This window comes from Brachyhypopomus gauderio, chromosome 4, assembly GCF_052324685.1.
Source record: "Brachyhypopomus gauderio isolate BG-103 chromosome 4, BGAUD_0.2, whole genome shotgun sequence".
Classification (NCBI taxonomy): domain Eukaryota; kingdom Metazoa; phylum Chordata; class Actinopteri; order Gymnotiformes; family Hypopomidae; genus Brachyhypopomus; species Brachyhypopomus gauderio.
Window position 1 is genome coordinate 33,330,860 of NC_135214.1, and position 27,483 is coordinate 33,358,342.

The 27,483-nt window shown below is 50.2% G+C and overlaps 1 protein-coding gene across 8 annotated transcripts in view; it reads right to left on the reverse strand.

Moving 5' to 3' along the window:
* rapgef1a (Rap guanine nucleotide exchange factor (GEF) 1a) overlaps positions 1-27,030 on the reverse strand; it is a 35,929-nt gene extending 8,899 nt beyond the window's left edge. The window contains exons 1-16 of one of the 8 annotated variants that reach the window (XM_077004096.1): positions 26,845-27,029; positions 17,057-17,202; positions 16,737-16,915; positions 16,194-16,350; positions 15,672-15,763; positions 15,147-15,302; positions 13,877-13,997; positions 13,400-13,580; positions 12,797-13,288; positions 9,678-9,880; positions 6,766-6,924; positions 2,816-2,908; positions 1,685-1,761; positions 1,363-1,471; positions 525-600; positions 71-155 (exon numbers count right to left, since the gene is read on the reverse strand). In XM_077004096.1, coding sequence (XP_076860211.1) covers positions 71-155; positions 525-600; positions 1,363-1,471; positions 1,685-1,761; positions 2,816-2,908; positions 6,766-6,924; positions 9,678-9,880; positions 12,797-13,288; positions 13,400-13,580; positions 13,877-13,997; positions 15,147-15,302; positions 15,672-15,763; positions 16,194-16,350; positions 16,737-16,915; positions 17,057-17,202; positions 26,845-26,872 — 2,354 coding nt within the window. In that variant the 5' untranslated portion in view covers positions 26,873-27,029. Of the gene's footprint in view, positions 1-70; positions 156-524; positions 601-1,362; positions 1,472-1,684; positions 1,762-2,815; positions 2,909-6,765; positions 6,925-9,677; positions 9,881-12,796; positions 13,289-13,399; positions 13,581-13,876; positions 13,998-15,146; positions 15,303-15,671; positions 15,764-16,193; positions 16,351-16,736; positions 17,203-26,844 lie in introns of all 8 variants that reach the window. The other 7 variants (XM_077004094.1, XM_077004093.1, XM_077004100.1 and 4 more) reach the window with 7 other exon arrangements.
* Between the last annotated feature and the right edge of the window lie 453 nt (positions 27,031-27,483).

The window sequence follows — 27,483 nt, forward strand, 5'->3', positions numbered from 1 at the left end:
AATCCCTCTAGTATGGAAATGCGGTTGTGTTCTACAACACAGGGCCCTGTGTTCAGCTCAGAAAGGATATCTATAGTGCAGCTTCTTAATGAGGTCCTCTGGGGTTAGAAACGTCCTGTATGTCGTTAGGAAAGCTTCACAGTATAGAACAAGATCTGCCAAAGAAAACACAGAATTAGCACAACAAAACCACCACCTACAACAAAAACAAACCAAAGCCCCGCTGCTCACACCCACATGCCATTCACTGCTCTGTCTGGACAGCCATAGCTTAGCAGGTGGCTAGTTTTCAGATGCCTGCCTAATTCAGTAGTGTCAAAAACTACTGTTAACTCTTTGTTACACACTTTTCATTTTATTTATTTATCTTAGTCCAGGTGAAATTCCACTGATTAGAAGAATTAGAAGAAAACCATTCACCCGTCTGGCCCCCTTTATGGTCCCCCCCCCCCCCCCCTCCCCAATCCACCCACCCACCCACACACACCCACCCACACACACAGCTTAGATTAACCCTACTGCACCTTTGCGTTCCGTTTCGGTGGCATGAACTAATAAAATATCCCCTGATCCCGCACGGACATCAGGTCCATCATCGTGCTGTTGGAGGGAGGAGAGAGAGAGAGAGAGAGAGAGAGAGAGAGAGAGAGAGAGAAAGAGAGAGAGTGAGAGAGAGAGTGAGAGAGAGAGTGAGAGAGAGAGTGAGAGATTCAAATACAGAAATCCACACAGAGGAAGAGAAAGGTTTAAAAACGGAAAGCGTGGAGTTATTTTAAATGAGAACACTGAATCATCCACTACACATAAGCCGCTAAACCCTACACGTAGCTCTGTGGACTGCTCTGTTCACCGCAGGGGGCTGGAGGTTCAGGTAGTACCCTGCCCACCCACGGTGGAGTCTCAGGGGGCTGGAGGTTCAGGTAGTACCCTGCCCGCCCACGGTGGAGTCTCAGGGGGCTGGAGGTTCAGATAGTACCCTGCCCACCCACGGTGGAGTCTCAGGGGGCTGGAGGTTCAGGTAGTACCCTGCCCACCCACGGTGGAGTCTCAGGGGGCTGGAGGTTCAGGTAGTACCCTGCCCACCCACGGTGGAGTCTCAGGGGGCTGGAGGTTCAGGTAGTACCCTGCCCGCCCACGGTGTCTCACTCCGCACTCTCACCCAGCGCTTCTAGGACCTCTCGCCGCAGCAACGCAGAGAGGGGGCGCTGCTGAGGCAGGTTCAACCCAGCTCACACAAAACACTACCGTGGATATTCCTTGGTAGGTCACGGCCTACCAAATGATGCCTCCTGCAGTAGGACAGGTGTCCCCAAGTCCACAACGCCATCTGCTCTCCAGATGGGGACGGACAAACGCTGATACCTCTTGTTTTAGTGTGATGTGAGCCATGATGTCCTCGTGATCGACCAGCGAGAGTTCTTTAAGCTCCTGGGAGCTCAGGCCAATGTCCACACCATTCTGCTGTCTCCAGCTGGGGGAGGGACAGACACGCATGAGCACATCAGGGGTGTCACAGCACACAAACAGCCTTCTGCTAATCCACATATTCATTCTCAAATTCTCTTATGGTCTAGTTTTCTGAATGATATTGTATATTACATGGCTAGCATGAAACTGTGTCAATGGTAAAAAAAAAAAAAAAAGGACCACTAGGCAGAGGGGGGGCAGTGGTGTGGTAGTGTACCTGTCCGAGTCCTCCTGCCCTTTGCCATGGTCCAAGGTCGTGTCCTGAAGTGCGTCTTCTGCTCCGCAGCTGGGATCCTGCCAACCACACAGAGACTTTAACACCACACTACAAACACGACAGCCTCACCAACACTGTACCATAAACACGACAGCCTCACCAACACCGTACCATAAACACGACAGCCTCACCAACACCGTACCATAAACACGACAGCCTCACCAACACGACAGCCTCACCAACACGACAGCCTCACCAACACGACAGCCTCACCAACACGACAGCCTCACCAACACGACAGCCTCACCAACACGACAGCCTCACCAACACGACAGCCTCACCAACACGACAGCCTCACCAACACGACAGCCTCACCAACACGACAGCCTCACCAACACGACAGCCTCACCAACACGACAGCCTCACCAACACGACAGCCTCACCAACACGACAGCCTCACAAACACCGCACCACAGCTCAAGCAATTAGACATGGAGATGTGAGATTCCTCTCATCAGCGTGAGGAACAGGTCGTGAGAGCGACAGAATCGTGGGTGGAACCAGAGAAGCATCCTGATATCCCCAGGACCAGCCCGTGTACAAAACCATCCAGATCAAGGCTCAGCACTTCCTCATAGGCTGTGGCATCCCTGAGCACTCTGGGAAGGCTGGGACATTGTGTCAGTGTCTCCAGCAGAACATCATTCCAGAACATTCCAGCTCAGTGTGTTTGGGGTACATTTCATGAACCGAAGCAGAAGTAACTCAAACTGTTTTGTGGCACGTAATTAACAGCAAACCGCAACACCCCCGCCCCCACCCCCCCAAACCCCTTTAGGCCTACATGTTCAGAATGGTACAACCTGACCGATCTGTTCAGTTTTAGCCTCCACACAGCCTCAGCCCAGCAGCCTCTGGGAGGAACATGTCAGAAATGTCATTAATAGATAAATGACTCCACAGGACCCGGTGATGTGAAGCTCTGCTGTACAACAAACCACAAACACGTCTGACTCTTCAGTGTGCAGAAGAACACCACAAGAGCAGCAGTGGAGACACCAGAACAGAAGGGGTAGGGGGCGGGGAGAGGGCCCTTGCCTCACTTCACCAGACGTGGCTCCTCCTACTTACACCATTAGGGAGTGGCGGGTCTCCATTTGATTGGCTGGATGAATACAGATTGACATATTCACCCTCGCCGGCCTCGTCGCCAGCAGTCTGGCTCTACGGAGAGAAGCAGCACAGCAGAACATGTAGGGAAGTGAGACTGCAGTGAGACGGACAGCAGAGAGACAGACTGCAGTGAGACGGACAGCAGAGAGACAGACTGCAGTGAGACGAACAGCAGAGAGACAGACTGCAGTGAGACGAACAGCAGAGAGACAGACTGCAGTGAGACGGACTGCAGAGAGACGGACTGCAGAGAGACGGACTGCAGAGAGACGGACTGCAGAGAGACGGACTGCAGAGAGACGGACAGCAGAGAGACGGACAGCAGAGAGACGGACAGCAGAGAGAGATTGCAGTGAGACGGACAGCAGAGACACAGACTGCAGTGAGACGGACAGCAGAGACACAGACTGCAGTGAGACGGACAGCAGAGACACAGACTGCAGTGAGATGGACAGCAGAGACACAGACTGCAGAGACACGGACTGCAGTGAGACGGACAGCAGAGACACGGACAGCAGAGACACGGACAGCAGTGAGACGGACAGCAGAGACACGGACTGCAGTGAGACGGACAGCAGAGACACGGACTGCAGTGAGACGGACAGCAGAGACACGGACTGCAGTGAGACGGACAGCAGAGACACGGACTGCAGTGAGACGGACAGCAGAGACAGACTGCAGTGAGACAGACTGCAGTGAGACGGACAGCAGTGAGACGGACAGCAGTGAGACGGACAGCAGAGACAGACTGCAGTGAGACAGACTGCAGTGAGACAGACTGCAGTGAGACAGAAAGCAGGCCAAAATGCCCCACTACTTCCTGACTGGCCTCATGTTTTATAGTGGTGATACAGAAGAGGAAGCCGGAGGGAGGGAGGGAGGGAGAGAGAGAGAGAGAGAACGGGGGTTATAGAGAAGTGGGAAAGAGAGAGACAAAGACATGCTAAACTCCAGTCAGGAATTACCATCACTGACAGTTTTATGAGTGCAATTGAGGCTTCTTAAACACCAAAACCCTCCACAACGCTGCAGGCTGTCGTGCCAGACGCAGTAATCCCGATCTACACTCCAGTGACACGGGGATCTGCTCGCTAGGGTGAAATCTTCCCTGTAGCAACACAGCCCCTCACAGGTGTGAGAATTCACTGTGATTGTGAAACACACGGAGACGTGAACAAACCAAACACACAGACGTGCACACAAAGCCAGACGAAGACTTCCGTGAGTCAGGAAGTGAGGGAATGTGGTGGGGTGACTAGTGCGCCTGTCCTAACTGTTGCAGGTCAGGGCGTGTGGGCGTGGCCGAGGGAGGAGTCCAGAGGACACGCCCTTCACCAGGAAGCACAGGGGACACCAGTACTACACTGCTCAAAAAAATAAAGGGAACACTCAAATAACACATCCTAGATTTGAATGAATGAAATATTCTCATTGAATACTTTGTTCTGTACAAAGTTGAATGTGCTGACAACAAAAATCACACAAAAATGGAAATCAAATTTATTAACCAATGGAGGCCTGGATTTGGAGCCACACACAAAATTAAAGTGGAAAAACACACTACAGGCTAATCCAACTTTGATGTAATGTCCTTAAAACAAGTCAAAATGAGGCTCAGTATTGTGTGTGGCCTCCACGTGCCTGTATGACCTCCGTACAACGCCTGGGCATGCTCCTGATGAGGTGGCGGATGGTCTCCTGAGGGATCTCCTCCCAGACCTGGACTAAAGCATCCGCCAACTCCTGGACAGTCTGTGGTGCAACTTGACGTTGGTGGATGGAGCGAGACATGATGTCCCAGATGTGCTCAATCGGATTCAGGTCTGGGGAACGGGCGGGCCAGTCCATAGCTTCAATCTTGCAGGAACTGCTGACACTCCAGCCACATGAGGTCTAGCATTGTCCTGCATTAGGAGGAACCCAGGGCCAACCGCACCAGCATATGGTCTCACAAGGGGTCTGATCTCATCTCGGTGCCTAATGGCAGTCAGGCTACCTCTGGTGAGCACATGGAGGGCTGTGCGGCCCTCCAAAGAAATGCCACCCCACACCATTACTGACCCACTGCCAAACCGGTCATGCTGAAGGATGTTGCAGGCAGCAGATCGCTCTCCACGGCGTCTCCAGACTCTGTTACATGTGCTCAGTGTGAACCTGCTTTCATCTGTGAAGAGCACAAGGCGCCAGTGGCGAATTTGCCAATCCTGGTGTTCTCTGGCAAATGCCAAGCGTCCTGCACGGTGTTGGGCTGTGAGCACAACCCCCATCTGTGGACGTCGGGCCCTCATACCATCCTCATGGAGTCGGTTTCTAACCGTTTGTGCAGACACATGCACATTTGTGGCCTGCTGGAGGTCATTTTGCAGGGCTCTGGCAGTGCTCCTCCTGTTCCTTCTTGCACAAAGGTGGAGGTAGCGGTCCTGCTGCTGGGTTGTTGCCCTCCTACGGCCTCCTCCACGTCTCCTGGTGTACTGGCCTGTCTCCTGGTAGCGCCTCCAGCCTCTGGACACTACGCTGACAGACACAGCAAACCTTCTTGCCACAGCTCGCATTGATGTGCCATCCTGGATGAGCTGCACTACCTGAGCCACTTGTGTGGGTTGTAGAGTCCGTCTCATGCTACCACGAGTGTGAAAGGACCACCAACATTCAAAAGTGACCAAAACATCAGCCAGAAAGCATAGGTACTGAGAAGTGGTCTGTGGTCCCCACCTGCAGAACCACTCCTTTATAGGGGGGGTCTTGCTAATTGCCTCTCATCTACCTGTTGTCTATTCCATTTGCACAACAGCAGGTCAAATTGATTCACAATCCGTGTTGCGTCCTAACTGAACAGGTTGGTTTCACAGAAGTGTGGTTGACGGAGTTATATTGTGTTGTGTTCCCTTTATTTTTTTGAGCAGTGTAGTTTTAGGCAAATGCTTTATTACCTCACAAAATCTTTCCCATCTATTCATCATAAGGTAAAAAAATAAATACATGTGAACTACATTTATTTACAGCTGTAACTATATCAGCGTGTGTTTACCAACAGGGCCGTGGTGATTCACATACAGCAGGGAGTGTCAACGGGAAGCTCAATCACACACTGTGAAACATCCGCTTCACTCTGAACAGCAACAGAGCCGCTACTAAAGCGAATCGGCTGGGGGCAGCATGATTACAGCCAGTGAAGACCAAGAGTCATTAATATTTACTAGCTCAGTGTGTGTGTGTGTGTGTGTGTGTGTGTGTGTGAGCAGTATCTATGGAGCCCCCTTTTCATAACCCAGTGATGACTGCGTTTCATTTCCAGCGCTGGGTCAACCCTGCGCTCCCCTCATTGAGGGGGGGTACGAGTGTGGGCATGTCACCCCCTCCTGCACCCACACGCCCCTCCCCACTTCACACCACCTCCCTGCAGAGTGGCCACGGCTCGGTGGAGCTCAAACCCTGCACCACTGATGGAGCTGATGGAGCGTAGGTGCCCACGAGCATGGGTGTGGGAGCCACGAAGAAGCACCATGTTCATCATCATCATCATCATCATCATCATCTCAGCCATGACATTAACAACAAGGACATGCAAACATGCAACACATATCACATGCACTTACAACTAAAATGATATTACACCATCACTGCAATAACAATCCAAACACACACACACACACAAAGTTTCATCAGCTGTGCAAGCTAAGTGCTTATGAATGAGGAGGTATATATTATACAAACACACACACACTTACTGTATTGTACGGCATGTTTTACCCCCCCAGTTCTAAGCTGACTAGGGTCCCTAACTAGTGCAATAGTGTGATCAATACCACATGGGCAGTGAAGGGAGGGTATTAGCCGAGGTTAGTGCAGGAGGGAGCAAGGGGACGAGGGAGCGAGGGGACGAGGGAGCGGGTGTGGAGCGGACTCACCGCCGGCGCAGGAGGAGAACCCAGACAGCCAGAGGAGGCGGAGTCGAAGACGGGAGGAGCGCACGCCTCCGTAGGAGCAGAGACCCCAGCACACTGCTGCAGGGCGCAGGACAGAGAGGAAGAGGAGGGCGAGGAAGAAGACTCAGAGTGAGAGGAGGCCTACGAGAGGAGAGCAGATACAGAGGAGAGGTGGGGAGGGGGAGGAGGTTAAAGATGGAGAGGAGGGGGGGAGGGGGAGGAGGTTAAAGATGGAGAGGAGGGGGGGAGGGGAGGAGGTTAAAGATGGAGAGGAGGGGGGGAGGGGAGGAGGTTAAAGATGGAGAGGAGGGGGGGAGGAGGTTAAAGATGGAGAGGGGGGGGGAGGAGGTTAAAGATGGAGAGGAGGGGGGGAGGAGGTTAAAGATGGAGAGGAGGGGGGGAGGGGGAGGAGGTTAAAGATGGAGAGGAGGGGGGGAGGGGGAGGAGGTTAAAGATGGAGAGGAGGGGGGGAGGGGAGGAGGTTAAAGATGGAGAGGAGGGGGGGAGGAGGTTAAAGATGGAGAGGAGGGGGGGAGGAGGTTAAAGATGGAGAGGAGGGGGGAGGGGAGGAGGTTAAAGATGGAGAGGAGGGGGGGAGGAGGTTAAAGATGGAGAGGAGGGGGGGAGGAGGTTAAAGATGGAGAGGAGGGGGGGAGGGGGAGGAGGTTAAAGATGGAGAGGAGGGGGGGAGGGGGAGGAGGTTAAAGATGGAGAGGAGGGGGGGGAGGAGGTTAAAGATGGAGAGGAGGAGGGGGGAGGGGGAGGAGGTTAAAGATGGAGAGGAGGAGGGGGGAGGGGGAGGAGGTTAAAGATGGAGAGGAGGGGGGGAGGGGGAGGAGGTTAAAGATGGAGAGGAGGAGGGGGGTGTCTCACACAGCAGTGACTGGATCAGACAGGCTAGTGTGTTAGCAGAACTAACAGCTGAAGTTCGGCCTTCGCAGGAGAAACAGTGGAGGACAGAGAAGAGGAGCAGGACAGAGGGTTAGGGAGGCTTGTGCTTCATATCCCACAATCCCTTCTGTTACTGAAAGGGGCAGGATGAGGACAATGCAGCCCTCAACCTCATTGGCTAATGTTTTATTTTATTCAAAGTGACTGACACGGGTGAAGCAGACATCATGTAACCCACCGGCAACGAGAGGTCGCAGGTCACGCCAAGTTACTCAAAGCCTCTAGTGCTCTATTAATTTGGCAACAGATCAAGTAGATATTTGTACATTTGACAAAGGCTGGACAAGCTGGTCTGGATATATTCAACAAAAGGACAGAGCTGCCTTTAGCTTCTGCCCTGTATCAAGAGTGTAGAGCTGTTCTGAGACTAGACATCAGGATTGAAATACGACAGCTAAATACCTCGAACAAGAAATCTTAGGGTAGAAGAAACAGACCTGTGCTCTCTCAAAGTTAAGCTCAGGGATTTATTGGGATATCTCCACAGCTGTGAGATGGAAGACAGTATTCTCCATTAGCTAATCTCCCAAGCTTAGTTTGCATGTTCTCACAGTGTCGGTCGCCACAAGACTATTGTTTTGAAATTGTGCAGGGCACAGAGGGTCACTGACCCCTTCTGAAAACCTTCAGAAACTGGCCCAAAAACCAGCCACTACAGTGAGGAAACTGAAGAAAACCGAAGAAACCCCAGAAATGGAGAAGTAGAGAGTCTAGACTAGTGCTAGTGGACTTCAAACTCAGCTTATTGGTTATTGAGTGGTAGAACACACACACACACACACACACACACACAAAACAAAAGGATAAGTCACACAGCAATCGAGCAGGTGAGATGAACACACTGCACAGGTTGTGTGTATAACAATAATAAAAGAAAAGCAAAAACAAAAACCACCCACACCCTACTGTCAGTCTTCAGTGTGGAGGTTTGCCTAGCTCTGGGGTCCCCCCCCCCTCCACACAGGGAGAACTGAGAGGAAAGACTGGCCTGTGGACAACCCTCTGGCAGGACCGACAAACAGGAACGCCTTCTTGAAAACCTTGACTTCGGATGAGAGGAGTGCACACACGGTTGCCAAATATGCCCAAAGTAACCCTGCGAAAGCCTGTCACATTACCCACGAAGCGAAAGATACGTGATATGCGGAACTCAAGACCACGAGCGCCGTCATGTCAGCAGAAAGAGGTCATGATGTGCCAAGCTGAGAGCTGTCTGTGCTACAGGAGTTTACAGTCCGGCTCCGCCTCTGACCCGCCCACAGACTGCCAGTGCTACAGGAGTTTACAGTCCAGCTCCTCCCCTGACTCGCCCACAGGCTGCCAGTGCCTGACCTACGTCACTAAGGACATAATGAACAGCTGTCCCATCCAGAAGGCACACTGGCCATGCCCCCTAGTACAACAGCTGGATGATGAAATACATAATGAACTCAGAACGAGGAAAAAAATAAAACTGACACTTGGCACCTGGCAACTGTGGTGGTGTTGTCATGACGAGTTTGGAGGATTGTGGGTAAGGGGAGTGCGAGTGATACGCGTGTGAAGCGATGGAGAGTGAGAATAATTAACGCCCTCACCACAGTTTGTAGAGGGAGGCACCACCACACCCTACACACACACACACACACACGTGGAGAACGTGACCACGCGTCTCTCTAGGGCATGTGCATGTGTGCAGGATGCGGAGTGTGTTTGTATTAGAGAGTGAGAGTATGGGTGTGATGGGTGTGTTTGTTTAGACTGCCAGTATTTATGTGAGCTTAAGGTAAAGAGAAAAAAAGTGTGTGTGTTTGTCCGCGCATGAGTGAGAGAGAGCGGGTGTTTTTGTGAAAGTGAGTAAGTGACAGAGATTGCATGTGTGTGGGAGTTTTTATGTATGTGTGTGTGTGTGTGTGTGTGTGTGTGTGGCGCTGTAGAAACATGCAGGCAGCCTTCGATCTCACCAGCTGTCTCTGTTTTGGGGGGAGTGCGGGCGGCGGGACGGGCTGGTGGGTGGAGTCGGTGCTGCTGAAGGAGTCGGTGAAGCCGTACACCTCCTGCAGGTGTCTGTTGCGCTGCTCGTAGACGCGCTCGCTCTGTGGCATCTGGTAGAAGACGGACGGCTGCGGCTCCGAGTAATCTTCAACAAACTGCATGTACTTCAGGACTGGGGGGAGACCAGGGGCAAGAACGTCAGTACACACACGCACACACACCTTCAGACGCACTCTCTCGCTCTCTCTCTCACACACACACACACACACACACACACCTTCAGACGCACTCTCTCGCTCTCTCTCACACACACACACACACACACACACACACACACACACCTTCAGACACACTCTCACTCTCTCTCACACGCACACACACCTTCAGACACACTCTCACTCTCTCTCACACGCACACACACCTTCAGACACACTCTCTCACACACACACACACACCTTCAGATACACTCTCTCTCTCTCTCACACACACCTTCAGACACACTCTCTCGCTCTCTCTCTCACACACACACCTTCAGACACACTCTCACTCACTCTCTCACACACACACACACACACACCTTCAGACGCACTCTCTCGCTCTCTCTCTCACACACACACACACACACCTTCAGACACACTCTCTCGCTCTCTCTCTCACACACACACACCTTCAGACACACTCACTCTCTCTCACACACGCACACACACCTTCAGACGCACTCTCTCGCTCTCTCTCACACACACCTTCAGACACACTCTCACTCTCTCTCTCACACACACACACCTTCAGACGCACTCTCTCGCTCTCTCTCACACACACACACACACACACACCTTCAGACGCACTCTCATTCTCTCTCTCTCTCTCTCTCTCACACACACACACACACACACACACACACACACACACACACACACACACACACACACACACAGTCTCTTTGACTGCTCCAATGACCTGGGAGGCACCTCACAAAAGCACCATCACCACCCATGACGTGTCCCAGTTCCCAGGGGTTCTCATGAATGATGACGCCACTCTACCACTCTGTGCTGAATTACCCAAGAGCACAGGACCATAACCCTCTGCTCTTACAAGAAAACCTTGAAGAAACCCCTCCAGACAACACTGTGGAACCCAAACAGACGTGCCACTGGTCTGACCCAGTTACTCAAACACACTCTCTCCTGGCACTCGGGGACTGTCCCAGAACTGCAGGGCATCGTTTATATTAATATGTTGTTAAAGTGTCATGGGTGGTAATAAACGAAAGGAGTTTATCCCGCTACACTCAGGACTCACTCTGTAAACATCTCCATTATTTGTATGGTCGATGTGCTGATCTTTACATCATCTCCCCACACCCCACCCAACACTCCAAACAGTGTCTGCTCGCAGGGACGCTTGCTGTGACCTCATTTCCTGTGTGTGCTGGGTTACGCCCCTCATACTCACTGGGAGCGTTCAACAACAAAGACATTATTACACATGACCTCACTCTGGAGTTGACGTCAGCCTTTCCCAACGCCGGGCCCAAACCCAGGGGCTCGAGCGGAGCAGAGTGGAGAAACAGACCCGGCTCTTACATCATCTAAAGCAAACATTACACAAGACCTTCAGCGCACTGACTGAGCGTGTCCGATCGCCTCCTGAGCGTTTCAAAGGAACTACAGAAAGAAATACCCTAATTGACATTTGGAGTATTTAAAGACATGAAAGGCGTTGTTCTCAGGAACCAGCGTGTGTGGGCGAGACCCCTGATCCCGCGGCGGGCGCTACAGGACGTATAAGGAACCCGCTGAGCTCCAGTTCAGACACCCTGAGCATGACACTCAACCGCAAACAGCCCCCCCCCCTGGTGACATCATGCATTCTCCCAGGGAGCTTTGCTAAATGACTAACCATCTGCATACAGCCACACTTCCTGTCTCTGTGCTCAGCATCAAATATGCCCCAGGATGACTTGACTTTTTTTTCTTTTACACCCTTGTACTGTAGGAAGGGCAAGAACAGGTGGATTCTGATTGGTCTTCACAGTCTTAAGCTCAGTTCTGTTTGGGCCACGCCCACACGCCTGCGCCTCCCACACCGGCCACGCCCACACGCCTGCGCCTCCCACACCGACCACGCCCACACGCCTGCCCCTCCCACACACCTGTGCCTCCCACACGCCTGTGCCTCCCACATCGACCACGCCCACACCTCCCACACTGACCACGCCCACACGCCTGTGCCTCCCACACTGACCACGCCCACACGCCTGTGCCTCCCACACTGACCACGCCCACACGCCTGTGCCTCCCACACTGACCACTCCCACACGCCTGTGCCTCCCACACTGACCACGCCCACACGCCTGTGCCTCCCACACTGACCACGCCCACACGCCTGTGCCTCCCACACTGACCACGCCCACACGCCTGTGCCTCCCACACTGACCACGCCCACACGCCTGTGCCTCCCACACTGACCACTCCCACACGCCTGTGCCTCCCACACTGACCACTCCCACACGCCTGTGCCTCCCACACTGACCACTCCCACACGCCTGTGCCTCCCACACTGACCACTCCCACACGCCTGTGCCTCCCACACAGACCACTCCCACACGCCTGTGCCTCCCACACAGACCACGCCCACACGCCTGTGCCGCCCACACGCCTGCGCCTCCCACACCGACCACGCCCACACGCCTGCGCCTCCCACACCGACCACGCCCACACGCCTGCGCCTCCCACACCGACCACGCCCACACCTCCCACACAGACCACGCCCACACGCCTGCGCCTCCCACACAGACCACTCCCACACGCCTGCACCTCCCACACAGACCACGCCCACACGCCTGTGCCTCCCACACTGACCACTCCCACACGCCTGTGCCTCCCACACTGACCACGCCCACACGCCTGTGCCTCCCACACTGACCACGCCCACACGCCTGTGCCTCCCACACTGACCACTCCCACACGCCTGTGCCTCCCACATTGACCATGCCCACACGCCTGTGCCTCCCACATTGACCACGCCCACGCGCCTGTGCCTCCCACACTGACCACGCCCACACGCCTGTCTGGCGCATACTTACTGTGTCTGCACTTCTTCTCCGGTAGAGGGGGGGGGCTCTGAGGGAGGTGAGCACCGTCCGTGGAGACGAAGTCCACGTCGTATCCGGTGAGGCTGCACGGGGGCAGGAGGGGGCCCACGGGGAAGGGCGGCACCGGCTCCTCCTCGTCTTCCACGTTGTCGTACTGCGAGTGGAGGCGCTCCAGGGGGGCGTGGGGGGGCAGGCCGTCGCAGGGTCCCGCGGGGGTGGCACTGCGACGCTTCTTCTCCGGCAGGGCGGGCGGGGCACACAGGACGGAGTGGGGAGGGTGGGCCGAGGGCGATCCGTAGGGGGGCAGGCCGGGGTAGGGGGGCAGGCCGGGGTAGGGAGGCAGGCCGGGGTAGGGAGGCAGGCCGGGGTAGGGGGACTCAGGGAGGGGTCCCAAGACCCCCCCCGCCGTCAGGTGGATCTGATCCACGCTGGATAAGTCCTGGCTGAGGAAGTCGTAGTCCGGGTCGTAGCTCTCCGCCGTATCTGTGGGAGTAAGCGCAGGGTGAGGTGGTGAACGCACACAGGTCATGTCCAGGGGGGTGGGGTGAAGGGTCATGGGGTGAAGGTGAAGGGTCAGGCCGGGAGCTACCCCACCTAGCGTCTCACAGCTGGTGTTGCGGGAGCACTGGCCACTGTCCTGCTCCAGGGACGACAGCTGCTCGTCGGAGCGGCTCAGCTGGCCCATGCTGCCACAGGGGGAGCCGCGGGGGGACTCGCCCCCATACGAGTGGCTCCCACCGGAGAAGCGTCTCTGCAGGCCGTCTGCATCGCAGTCCTGGGGGGATCACAGCATTACCTACTGCTATACACACATGGACTTTAACCTTTAACATTTAGTTATAGAAGAAATAAAAGCAAAGAAAGAGAGAGAGTAAAATAGCATGATGTGTTTTCAGACATTTCCAACCGTCTGTCATGGGTTTGTTCAAATACATTTACACTCCATGTTTTCTCCACGTTAGAAGTCAAACATAAACAACCAAGGACCCACCTGAAATAATGCAACACACGACACGCCTAAAATAAAATGAGAGGTCAGAGGTCATTCTTGCATACAGGCGCCGCACTCACCGCTCTGCAGATGCCGATTGGAAGACTGGAGCCGCTCGTCGCCCGGCTCAGCGGCATCGCCATGGCGACGCGGGTAGGAGAGGGGGCTGACTGGCGTTTCTTGGGAGGAAGAGCTGGAGGGCTGAAGATAGAAGAATTGAAATGATTGACATCCTGTACAGACAAGTGTGTGTGAGTGAGTCAGAAGTGTCTTTGCTTCCATTCCAGCAATCGTGGGTTCCACTGTGGCATCTGGGGTGGGCTGGGGTGGGTAATTCCTTGTAACTGTGCACATGTGGTTTGAAACGAGGCCGTGAGAGCTCGCCCACCCACTTCTCCAGTAAGGGGCGGGGCTGGTGGCTCATGGGAAGACCCACTCTGCTCACACAACCACCGGGGGCACCCCCCCCCCCCCCCCCCTCGAGGCTGGCAGCCCCCCGAGAACACAGAGAGGATCCTGGCCACATCACACTCGAGGTTTGTCTCCCAGGGCTGACAAAGAACACCTACAAGCTCTAGTTGATCAGATATCTGCACCATATTCACCATCTCACTCTCAGCTGTGATGTGTGGTGTGTCCTGGACTAAGTTAAGGGGTAAACAGCAGCTAAAATGGGTTTAATATTTCAGGCTCTCTCATTGGTAACAGCACACCAATCTGTTTGAAAGTCCAATTCACACTAATAAGTGATAATTTCCTACCAGTCCTGCACAGCTTAAAATGATAACTTTTTCAGATAAAACTGAAAATAAACTGGAATGATACTGCTGTATATGGTCTGCTATCAAAATACATTAAATATATCATTAAGTCACTTTAATATTTTCATGTCTAGGATTGGTAATGAAACCCTCTCACATTCTCCATCTCTTTATCTGTCTCTGTCTCAACAGCTTAGCTGAATTATTTCTCAGAAAAGTCTCAGGAAGTCAAGCAGCATCGCCTGTGTGCTGCACCGCTACCAATAGCAAAGCTCTTAAGAAAGTGTTATTTATAGCCAGCCAGTTTCACACTTTCCCTTTTAAGTTTCTTGTAAACAATTCAATTCAGCTAGCGAGAGAAAGACGTAATCATCTGGAGAGATCTTGGCTCAGACCTCGACAGCCCAGCCCGAGAACGGAGAGCTAACCGCCCGCACCCCTGCACCCTCTCCGCCTCTGCACGCAGACATCCGACATACTCAACCATGAAACATTAGTCAGAAGCACGTCTGGCCCACAACCCACCCAAGCCAGAGCTGTTCAGCAGAGATGAGGACCTCAGAGCTGGAGAGGGAACCCCGGTTCTTACCAGTGCTCGGGAACTTTGAGGCCAGGGAGGGGGGGTTTGGGAGGCGCCGTCTCCTCGGCTGAGGGGGTGTCTGTCAGGACCTCGGGGGAGTGCTTCGGGGCAGAGGAGTGAGTGGACTTGTCCTCCTCCGTCTCTAGAACAGGAGGCTCCGGAGCACTGGAACCGCCACAAAGACATTAGCGCGACGTTAAGGATGACCAAGACGAGCACCGTCGCTTGTGCACTGCAGACGCGGTGCAGAGTTACTGGAGTTCACCTTAGACGGCCATCACAGAGAAACTGCACTCGAGACTCTGCACTTGTGCATCTTTCAAAACCGATACAACAGTAAGACTATTTATTTTATATTCACTGGCCCAGAAATGCCATACTGCACATAATACCAGTAGATCACACTAGCACAGAAAGATGAAAAAGGTCCCGCTATACACTGGAGTCACACTCAGCTCAGAGGCTCAGAGTGTGAGGAGGTGCCAGGTGGGCGTGGCCCATCGACTGACACACGCAGCCCCGCCTCCCCCGTACCTCTGCGCGCTGGAGGCGGGCAGAGCGGTTGGAGCTGTAGGCAAGGTGGGCGATGGGTGGTCCTGCTTCTCCATCGTCAGCTTCACCAGTTCCTGTGGGGAACCAGAGGAAGAGCCGTGAGTGGTCACACTGCTCTCAGCGCCCGAAACGGACTCTCCAGTGCAGAGAGGAACGCGGGTGGAGAAGGTACATTTGTCAGAGTGAAGGAGGAACCACGCTTGCGATTAAATAGTGACAACTACTTACAACTGTAACAAGAGGAAATAAAAGTCTACGATTGGCTAAATTAAGGACATAGCCTCATAGTACATCATAGTAGGTACGCTTGGAGACTTCAGAGCTGAACAAAACCCTCCATGGTAATGGCTGGTTATTCTTTAAAAGGCAGGAAGTGGTATATCCAAGCAGAACCTTCTCCATAAAATCCTCTCCTAGTCTCCTAGTTCCAACACAGGGTTGGTGCACATCGCTTCAAACTTGAAATATTTTTCAAAGACCATCATGCTGATTAAAGAAAATTACCTTCACCCCGTCCAGCACTGCTTTGATGATGGCAGTGACGGTCACAATGGTGTCCTTCTCATCAAGGTTCACGCCCTCCAACATGACCTGGTCAGACCAGCGAATGAGGTTGGCCAGACTCTGGTAGACCCGGTTGAGACAGGGTGACACAGAGGAACTGCGGACACAGGGGCTCTGGGGTTATACGACTCAGCGGTGCCCGGCGTGGTCAAAGCTCACAGTGTCATGTGTCGTGGTTCAGAATCTATTAGCAAAATTTCAATCATCTTAATCAACATCAGGGAAATTGCAACTAGTCAGAAATGGATGGTTTCAACCCATATAGACTGTGAAATAAAAAAGTCTACGAGACCAACAAAAGCACGTCAGAGCCTCAGAATATACGATGGGGAAAAATGTGTTGAAATGTGGGCTGCGGTTAACATACCGTGACGAAGGGGTGATCTATCAAGCTAAAAATATGGGTTACGAGACCAGAATAGGTTTTTGCAGCTTTTATTTTTGTCTCTTTGAAAAATCCCCAGGACAGGAGCGAGTAAGCACCTGTTCTGAATTTGGGCATCCAGCTGCACCAGAGGGAGCACAGCCTCCATCACTTTACTCGCAGAGCCAGGAAGCATCTCCAGCACCTTCCTATCCACCGCCATCTTATCAATTATTGTCTTGAAGTATCGTAAGGCACTGACCACGTCCTTCTCCAACTCCTCCAGCCGAGTGAGACTCTGAGAGAGAGAGAGAGAGAGAGAGAGAGAGAGAGAGAGAGAGAGAGATTCAGCCCGGCCGAACGCAATAGCAACGATGTCGTTATTGTTGTTGGCAAAATGCAACATGCAGGTGCCGTGTGTGTGTGTGCGCATGGGTACCTTAATTACGGGCTTCTCTGGAGTCTTTATACTTCGCTCTATAGGAGGCTTGGAGGTTTTTTTTGAAGATGTTCTTTTAGTCTTTGGGGAGTGAAATTTGTCTATCAGCCTCATTGTGAAGGATGACAAATGTGAACGCTGGGAATCTGGGGGGGGGGGGGGAAGAGTCTCTGTAAACAATTTAACTTTGGGAAAAGCAATACGTAAAGACCAAAAGAAACCAATGAACAATTCTAGTCAATGGCTGAAATCAAGCACAGGACATGTGTTTACAGTAACTGATAATTCAACACGTGTGTGTGTGTGTGTGTGTGTGTGTGTGTGTATGCCTGCAACAGCTTGTTTAATATGTGTCTACAGCCCTTTATATTAAACAGCTTTAAAAACACAAACAGGGTGAAAGGCTGTGGCCCGTGTGCCATAACTCCTCCTTTATGCTCTTTATAAACAGACATGGAGGAGAGAGAGAGATGGGTGGGTGGGTGTGTGTGCAGAAGAGGGAGAGATGGGTGGGTGTGTGTGTGGAGGAGAGGGAGAGATGTGTGTGTGTGTGTGTGTGGAGGAGAGGGAGAGATGGGTGTGTGTGTGTGTGTGTGTGGAGGAGAGGGAGAGATGGGTGTGTGTGTGTGGAGGAGAGGGAGAGATGGGTGTGTGTGTGTGGAGGAGAGGGAGAGATGGGTGTGTGTGTGTGGAGGAGAGGGAGAGATGGGTGTGTGTGTGTGGAGGAGAGGGAGAGATGGGTGTGTGTGTGTGTGGAGGACAGGGAGAGATGGGTGTGTGTGTGTGGAGGACAGGGAGAGATGGGTGTGTGTGTGTGGAGGACAGGGAGAGATGGGTGTGTGTGTGTGGAGGAGAGGGAGAGATGGGTGTGTGTGTGTGGAGGAGAGGTGTGTGTGTGTGTGTGTGGAGGAGAGGGAGAGGTGTGTGTGTGTGTGTGTGTGTGGAGGAGAGGGAGAGGTGTGTGTGTGTGTGGAGGAGAGGGAGAGGTGTGTGTGTGTGTGGAGGAGAGGGAGAGGTGTGTGTGTGTGTGGAGGAGAGGGAAAGGTGTGTGTGTGTGTGGAGGAGAGGGAGAGGTGGGTATATGTGTGTGTGTGGGGAGGACAGGGAGAGGTGGGTGGGTGTGTGTGTGTGTGTGTGTGTGTGTGTGTGGAGGAGAGGGAGAGGTGTGTGTGTGTTCAGACGCTGCTCCAGACACTGCAGACTGAGGTGGTGGTGGAGGGGCCAAGACACTCCAGCTGAAGTCTTAGTGGAGTTCTGATGAAGCCGCTGTTGTGAATGAACCCATCTAGGGGCGATTTCCAAACACTCAACACTTTACAGTGACAAAGAGCCTGAGGTTATTGTGAGTGTTGTGTGGAGTTTCAAGGCAGGGCCCACACACAGCACTTCAGAGTAAGTGTGCTAATCCAGGACCCGCCCACGTTCACCCAGCAGAGCAGCAGCTAAAATTACGAAATTAGAACTGAGAAATAGAACTTGGTTTTATTTAAAAAAAGCAAATATTAATGTAAACAGACAACTGATATGGTCAAGTGAACAAAACACAAATCACAGAGCAGAGGAGCAGCTAATATTATAAAAGAAGAAGTCAGAATTGAAGATTATAAGATCTCACACACATTCACAGAGAAAACACATAACTGAGAACAGAAAGTAGTTCTGAAACTTAATCGAAATAAACACCAAAAGCTAAATCTTTGTACCCTTGCAGACTCGCTGCACTCCTGGGGGGTGTGCACTCCTGCTAAGTCGTCACACAGCAGTGCAACAGCAGCTGGGTGTTACCGGGTGTCAAAACCCCTCACATCACTCAGCTGCAGGAACTTAGCAACAGCGATTAGCTAGAAGGGAACCTTTAACCTTTAACCTCTTGAGTATTGGGTCTAATTTCCATCTGGCTAATGTGCCAAGCTAAACAGGGTTATATCTTGGGAGACCCATCAACTCCAACAGTGTGTGTCCAACTGGCATCAAGCTATCGGAATGTGTGGGAAGTTCAAAGTTTTAATTTACCGATCACTCAAAGTGATACAGGTGAAATTACCCAGAGAAACGTCAACTTCCTGAATGTCAGTCCAAGAGCAGTGTGTGTGACTAATGAAACTAAGGGTAAATGAAGAAGGAAGTGCACTTGGCTACTTCTAATGAAACAGAGGAAGTAGTTCGTAGAGTGTTCTAAAACGGACTTCTCGTTTGTAAATGTTTACAGATTCTGCTTGATACAGTTTAATTCACTGGCTGACAAAGTTTTGTAAAGTCTATTTCTCCTATGCCCAAGATAACAGAAAAATACATCAAGTTCCAACACAAGTTTCATAAGTTTTATTTTTGATTCCCAACCATATTTTGGAGAATTTGAAGAGATGAAAAGTATTTTTCTAGTAAGGTTACAAAAACAGTACAAAACAAACACGAGACAAACAAAATAAAATACTAAATAACAGGTGAGTTACCAGCCTTCTACCACAGTTGAGGTGTTGAGGTGTACAGGTAGAGGTTGTGTGAGTGATTTAGGTAGCTGAGGTGTACAGGTAGAGGTTGTGTGAGTGATTTAGGTAGCCGAGGTGTACAGGTAGAGGTTGTGTGAGTGATTTAGGTAGCTGAGGTGTACAGGTAGAGGCAGGGGCAGATGCAGCCGCCAGTTTTTGGACGGGCCAAAATGTAATTGGGGAGGGCAAGCACGAACGAAAGTTGTTGACGGGGGGGTGGATTGGTGAACGTAATTTGTTGACGGGGGGTGGCGAAGGAAAGTTGTTCGGGGTGTATGGTCATTAAATGACTCGTGCGCTAGGTGCCATCCTGCAGCAATTATAGTTTATTTTCATTAATTTTCATACGGAAAACTGTATTCTGAGCTTGTGATTAGGCGGGCACAGCTGCCAATCAGGGTGGGCCTGGCCCACCCAGGCCCGCCCGTAGATCTGCCCCTGGGTAGAGGATGTGTGAGTGATTTAGGTAACTGAGGTGTACAGGTAGAGGTAGGCCTGTCACGATAATTACATTATCGACTTATCGTACGATAATTTTTTAACCGCGATAATTTTTGCTAATGTCAATAATTGGCCACTGGGTTTCCGCGCAAATTTGTTTATATAAGAATAAACCGCAACTACGTGAGATTTCAGAAAGGCACGCAGTGCTGCTCTCTCGCTGTTGTGTGAGTGATTTAGGTAACTGTGGTGTACAGGTAGAGGTTGTGTGAGTGATTTAGGTAAATAAGGTGTACAGGTAGAGGTTGCGTGAGTGATTTAGGAAGCCGAGATGTACAGGTAGAGGTTGCATGAGTGATTTAGGTAGCCGAGGTGTACAGGTAGAGGTTGTGTGAGTGATTTAGGTAAATAAGAAGTACAGGTAGAGGTTGTGTGAGTGATTTGGGTAGCTGAGGTGTACAGGTAGAGGTTGTGTGAGTGATTTGGGTAGTTGAGGTGTACAGGTAGATGTTGTGTGAGTGATTTAGGTAACAGGTGCACAGGTAGAGGTTGTGTGAGTGATTTAGGTAACTGAGGTGTACAGGTAGAGGTTGTGTGAGTGATTTAGGTAGGTGAGGTGTACAGGTAGAGGTTGTGTGAGTGATTTAGGTAGACGAGGTGTACAGGTAGAGGTTGTATGAGTGATTTAGGTAAGGGAGGTGTACAGGTAGAGGTTGTATGAGTGATTCAAGTAAGTGAGGTGTACAGGTAGAGGTTGTGTGAGTGATTTAGGTAACTGAGATGTACAGGTAGAGGTTGTGTGAGTGATTTAGGTAACTGTGGTGTACAGGTAGAGGTTGTGTGAGTGATTTAGGTAACTGTGGTGTACAGGTAGAGGTTGTGTGAGTGATTTAGGTAACTGTGGTGTACAGGTAGAGGTTGTGTGAGTGATTTAGGTAAATGTGGTGTACAGGTAGAGGTTGTGTGAGTGATTTCGGTAACTGAGATGTACAGGTAGAGGTTGTGTGAGTGATTTCAGTAACTGAGATGTACAGGTAGAGGTTGTGTGAGTGATTTAGGTAGACAAGGTGTACAGGTAGAGGTTGTGCGAGTGATTTAGGTAGTTGAGGTGTACAGGTAGAGGTTGTGTGAGTGATTTAGGTAAATGTGGTGTACAGGTAGAGGTTGTGTGAGTGATTTCGGTAACTGAGATGTACAGGTAGAGGTTGTGTGAGTGATTTCAGTAACTGAGATGTACAGGTAGAGGTTGTGTGAGTGATTTAGGTAACTGTGGTGTACAGGTAGAGGTAGTGTGAGTGATTTAGGTAAATGTGGTGTACAGGTAGAGTTTGTGTGAGTGATTTAGGTAAATAAGGTGTACAGGTAGAGGTTGTGTGAGTGATTTAGGTAGCCGAGATGTACAGGTAGAGGTTGCATGAGTGATTTAGGTAGTTGAGGTGTACAGGTAGAGGTTGTATGAGTGATTTAGGTAGTTGAGGTGTACAGGTAGAGGTTGTGTGAGTGATTTAGGTAAATAAGAAGTACAGGTAGAGGTTGTGTGAGTGATTTAGGTAAATAAGGTGTACAGGTAGAGGTTGTGTGAGTGATTTCAGTAACTGAGATGTACAGGTAGAGGTTGTGTGAGTGATTTAGGTAGTTGAGGTGTACAGGTAGAGGTTGTGCGAGTGATTTAGGTAGTTGAGGTGTACAGGTAGAGGTTGTGCGAGTGATTTAGGTAGTTGAGGTGTACAGGTAGAGGTTGTGTGAGTGATTTAGGTAGTTGAGGTGTACAGGTAGAGGTTGTGTGAGTGATTTAGGTAACTGTGGTGTACAGGTAGAGGTTGTGTGAGTGATTTAGGTAAATAAGGTGTACAGGTAGAGGTTGTGTGAGTGATTTAGGTAGCCGAGATGTACAGGTAGAGGTTGTGTGAGTGATTTAGGTAGCCGAGATGTACAGGTGGAGGTTGCGTGAGTGATTTAGGTAGTTGAGGTGTACAGGTAGAGGTTGTGTGAGTGATTTAGGTAGTTGAGGTGTACAGGTAGAGGTTGCTTGAGTGATTTGGGTAGTTGAGGTGTACAGGTAGAGGTTGTGTGAGTGATTTAGGTAAATAAGGTGTACAGGTAGAGGTTGTGTGAGTGATTTAGGTAACTGAGATGTACAGGTAGAGGTTGTGTGAGTGATTTAGGTAGTTGAGGTGTACAGGTAGAGGTTGTGTGAGTGATTTAGGTAAATAAGGTGTACAGGTAGAGGTTGTGTGAGTGATTTAGGTAGCCGAGATGTACAGGTAGAGGTTGTATGAGTGATTTAGGTAGCCGAGGTGTACAGGTAGAGGTTGTGTGAGTGAATTAGGTAGTTGAGGTGTACAGGTAGAGGTTGTGTGAGTGATTTAGGTAGCTGAGGTGTACAGGTAGAGGCAGGGGCAGATGCAGCCGCCAGTTTTTGGACGGGCCAAAATGTAATTGGGGAGGGCAAGCACGAACGAAAGTTGTTGACGGGGGGGTGGATTGGTGAACGTAATTTGTTGACGGGGGGTGGCGAAGGAAAGTTGTTCGGGGTGTGTGGTCATTAAATGACTCGTGCGCTAGGTGCCATCCTGCAGCAATTATAGTTTATTTTCATTAATTTTCATACGGAAAACTGTATTCTGAGCTTGTGATTAGGCGGGCACAGCTGCCAATCAGGGTGGGCCTGGCCCACCCAGGCCCGCCCGTAGATCTGCCCCTGGGTAGAGGATGTGTGAGTGATTTAGGTAACTGAGGTGTACAGGTAGAGGTAGGCCTGTCACGATAATTACATTATCGACTTATCGTACGATAATTTTTTAACCGCGATAATTTATGCTAATGTCAATAATTGGCCACTGGGTTTCCGCGCAAATTTGTTTATATAAGAATAAACCGCAACTACGTGAGATTTCAGAAAGGCACGCAGTGCTGCTCTCTCGCTGTTGTGTGAGTGATTTAGGTAACTGTGGTGTACAGGTAGAGGTTGTGTGAGTGATTTAGGTAAATAAGGTGTACAGGTAGAGGTTGCGTGAGTGATTTAGGTAGCCGAGATGTACAGGTAGAGGTTGCATGAGTGATTTAGGTAGCCGAGGTGTACAGGTAGAGGTTGTGTGAGTGATTTAGGTAAATAAGAAGTACAGGTAGAGGTTGTGTGAGTGATTTAGGTAAATAAGAAGTACAGGTAGAGGTTGTGTGAGTGATTTGGGTAGCTGAGGTGTACAGGTAGAGGTTGTGTGAGTGATTTGGGTAGTTGAGGTGTACAGGTAGATGTTGTGTGAGTGATTTAGGTAACAGGTGCACAGGTAGAGGTTGTGTGAGTGATTTAGGTAGGTGAGGTGTACAGGTAGAGGTTGTGTGAGTGATTTAGGTAGACGAGGTGTACAGGTAGAGGTTGTGTGAGTGATTTAGGTAGACGAGGTGTACAGGTAGAGGTTGTATGAGTGATTTAGGTAAGGGAGGTGTACAGGTAGAGGTTGTATGAGTGATTCAAGTAAGTGAGGTGTACAGGTAGAGGTTGTGTGAGTGATTTAGGTAACTGAGATGTACAGGTAGAGGTTGTGTGAGTGATTTAGGTAACTGAGATGTACAGGTAGAGGTTGTGTGAGTGATTTAGGTAACTGTGGTGTCAGGCCCGTCGCGATGGGGCAGGCAAACCAGGCAATTGCTTGGGGCCCCAAGCTGGCCTGGGGCCCCCAGACAACAACAGGTTAAGAATTAAATGCAGCGACAAACTGTGTGAGCCCCCCTTTACATTCTCAAAGTCATGAGCAATGACACTGTTCTCAGAATCCCCCTCAAGGGGTCCCTCCCACCAGCTGCTGAAGGCAGGCAGACACTGTCCTGGCAGACAGCCAAGTTTTAGACGCCGGCAAATATGAAACTTAACCATGAAGCGAATTTATCCATCAGGAAACCAAAAGAGAAAACAAAAGAAGGAAGAGGAACACAAAAAAACTAGTGGTGGGCCGTTAACGGCGTTAACGGCGTTCGTTAATTTGATACTCTTATCGGGCGATATAAAAATTATCGCCGTTAATATATCTACTAAATGGGTAAGCAAACTATGATGACTTTCAACTTGACAGTTTAGCTCGGCTGTATTCCTAACCAAATTGCACAGTAGGGGCGAGAACGAGTTTTCAAACCTGTGAATTAAAAATCGTACGTGTGTTTACATGGATGCAGCCACGAAGTCGCCAGGTTTGCTTCATGGAAAATTCATTTTTAGGAACGTAAAATATTACCGGAGCGGAGCTCGGAGCGGTCGTTTTCTGCATGGTCCTAGCGCTAGATTCGTCGCTATTTAAATATTTATTTTTAACCGTTAAAACTTCAGAGGACCAAACCGGCTTTTGAAAAAGTCCCCCCCAAATTATGTCCGTGAGATTAAATGTACTAAATGTTGGCTTACATTTCAAATATCATGTTTAGCTGAATAAACATGTTATCAACCCCTTTTAATGTACAGTATGTAGGCTTACAAATTCATGTTTAACTGAATAAACCGTTGAACACGAGTAGCCTACATTTTATTGAGTAAGTTTTTTTCTTCAAGTATCAAAGTAGAACAGCTTCCTCAAGCAGTCATTGATGCATTTTGGAAACAGGAGATGAGCCCCTGGTCTAATGCACCCTCTGTATTAAGAAACCCTATCTCAAAAGCTGACTTTTAGTTATTACTTGGGTAGCACACATATGAGCCATTTTAATATAGATTAATCTAGATTAATTTCAAGATTTCAGTGAGATTAATCTAGATTAAAAAAATTAATCTATGCCCACCCCTAAAAAAACACAAGACAGTGGTAAGTGATGATTTACACTGGATAAATTAGGCCTACCTGTACAAATGGTGTAATTTAGCAGCAGGTAGGCTAAAAACAATATATACGTCCCGGGTAATCCCATACTTAAATCTGCTATGTTCAGCTACAAGTAGTAAATTTGTAAAGTAGTTAGTTTGAGGTGTATATGCTGTGGTTCTTGAAGGTGGACTGCGGCCAGATATGTTATTTTTTTTTGGCCGGAGGGGGGTTTGGGCATGAGATTTCTGGTGTGGAGGTTGGGGGGGCCCCGGTTGGTGTCTTTGCTTGGGGCCCCCAAATACCTTGAAACGGCACTGTGTGGTGTACAGGTAGAGGTTGTGTGAGTGATTTAGGTAACTGTGGTGTACAGGTAGAGGTTGTGTGAGTGATTTAGGTAACTGTGGTGTACAGGTAGAGGTTGTGTGAGTGATTTAGGTAAATGTGGTGTACAGGTAGAGGTTGTGTGAGTGATTTCGGTAACTGAGATGTACAGGTAGAGGTTGTGTGAGTGATTTCAGTAACTGAGATGTACAGGTAGAGGTTGTGTGAGTGATTTAGGTAGACAAGGTGTACAGGTAGAGGTTGTGCGAGTGATTTAGGTAGTTGAGGTGTACAGGTAGAGGTTGTGTGAGTGATTTAGGTAAATGTGGTGTACAGGTAGAGGTTGTGTGAGTGATTTCGGTAACTGAGATGTACAGGTAGAGGTTGTGTGAGTGATTTCAGTAACTGAGATGTACAGGTAGAGGTTGTGTGAGTGATTTAGGTAACTGTGGTGTACAGGTAGAGGTAGTGTGAGTGATTTAGGTAAATGTGGTGTACAGGTAGAGTTTGTGTGAGTGATTTAGGTAAATAAGGTGTACAGGTAGAGGTTGTGTGAGTGATTTAGGTAGCCGAGATGTACAGGTAGAGGTTGCATGAGTGATTTAGGTAGTTGAGGTGTACAGGTAGAGGTTGTATGAGTGATTTAGGTAGTTGAGGTGTACAGGTAGAGGTTGTGTGAGTGATTTAGGTAAATAAGAAGTACAGGTAGAGGTTGTGTGAGTGATTTAGGTAAATAAGGTGTACAGGTAGAGGTTGTGTGAGTGATTTCAGTAACTGAGATGTACAGGTAGAGGTTGTGTGAGTGATTTAGGTAGTTGAGGTGTACAGGTAGAGGTTGTGTGAGTGATTTAGGTAGACAAGGTGTACAGGTAGAGGTTGTGCGAGTGATTTAGGTAGTTGAGGTGTACAGGTAGAGGTTGTGTGAGTGATTTAGGTAGTTGAGGTGTACAGGTAGAGGTTGTGTGAGTGATTTAGGTAAATAAGAAGTACAGGTAGAGGTTGTGTAAGTGATTTAGGTAACTGAGGTGTACAGGTAGAGGTTGTGTGAGTGATTTAGGTAACTGAGGTGTACAGGTAGCTCTCCAGATGTTAGTGGAAACTATAGCTAGCTAGGGATACAGATGCTAGCAAAGTCTGCACATGTGCTGGAAGAAATCCAGTTCAGCTAGAAGCTAGCTAACGTATAATGTATTAAATAGGAATGGCGTACAACAACTAGCTAGCTGCCAACACTGACACTACATCCTTTCATTTGCAAAGGGACAACAGAGAGCAGGCAGGACACAGCTAACTGAATTTCCAGCTATCTCAGCTAGCTATAACCAAGTCACTTAGATCTCTCCCATCTGGCCAAGATGTGCCAAGTGAAAGTGCAGCCCCTCCCGGCCCGGCCAGCCGAGGTGGCCCCGCCGTCCACACCCACCGGCGGCGGAGTCGCTAGACATCTCCCGTTCCTGACGTCTGGCCGCCGAGCGGGTCGCCTGCCTGCCAACATTGTCTCCTAGTACGGGGCGTATTGCTGTTGTTCCCCGCCGAGAACGTGCAACAAACCGTCTGGCTGCGTTTATTTCCCCCCACGAACCCGAGGTCACCGCCTCAGACGCCACACCGACTACCATCACGGCGTCGTCGCGTCGTCTCCGCGGCGGTTAGCCCGCCAGCCCGGCCAGCTTGCGCGCGTTAGCCGCTCCGCTAACAACAGAGTCGCCGGAGATCAGCGCCGAGTGAGAGAACTGCCGTTACTCACCGTGCTTGCCCTCAATCTTCCCAGACATCTTCGGTTACAGATAGGGAGTATGTCGCTACGCGTTATTTGCCCGTTATTCCGGGCATCGTAACAGAAGACGAACTGGTCAGTGCCGCTCCTCCTTTGGGCCGCGTCTGTCTGTCTCTCTCTCCAGCTATTCGTCCCAGTCTACATCGAGGGTCTGTACGCTGTGGGGTTCATTTTTTTAGGGCAAACAGCTCCCCCTTGTGGCTGGCACGACGCCGCTGAAATATTATCCCCTCCGGATATGGTTTCTTATGTACAGACCAGTATTATACTATTCTGAACAATATTCCGTCCAAATGCAGAAATTTGGTGGCATTTAAACAGTGGTTGTCATATGAAATGCTAGCCTACATTATCAACAAGGACATAAATGATCATTCATATATATAATCCTAATGTGGAGTTTTAAAAAATGTATGGGCTTGTAAGATACTTCATTCTCCATTGCTGACACAAAAACAAGACAACAAACAAACTATAGCTATACAATCCCCTCTATATATATTCTTTTTTTATTAATTTGTTCATAAGGACTGACACTTAGCTCTATGACTAAATGTAAAGTTTCCGCTGTGGTGCAGAAGTAGTGACTGTCAACTTCTGTTTATTAAT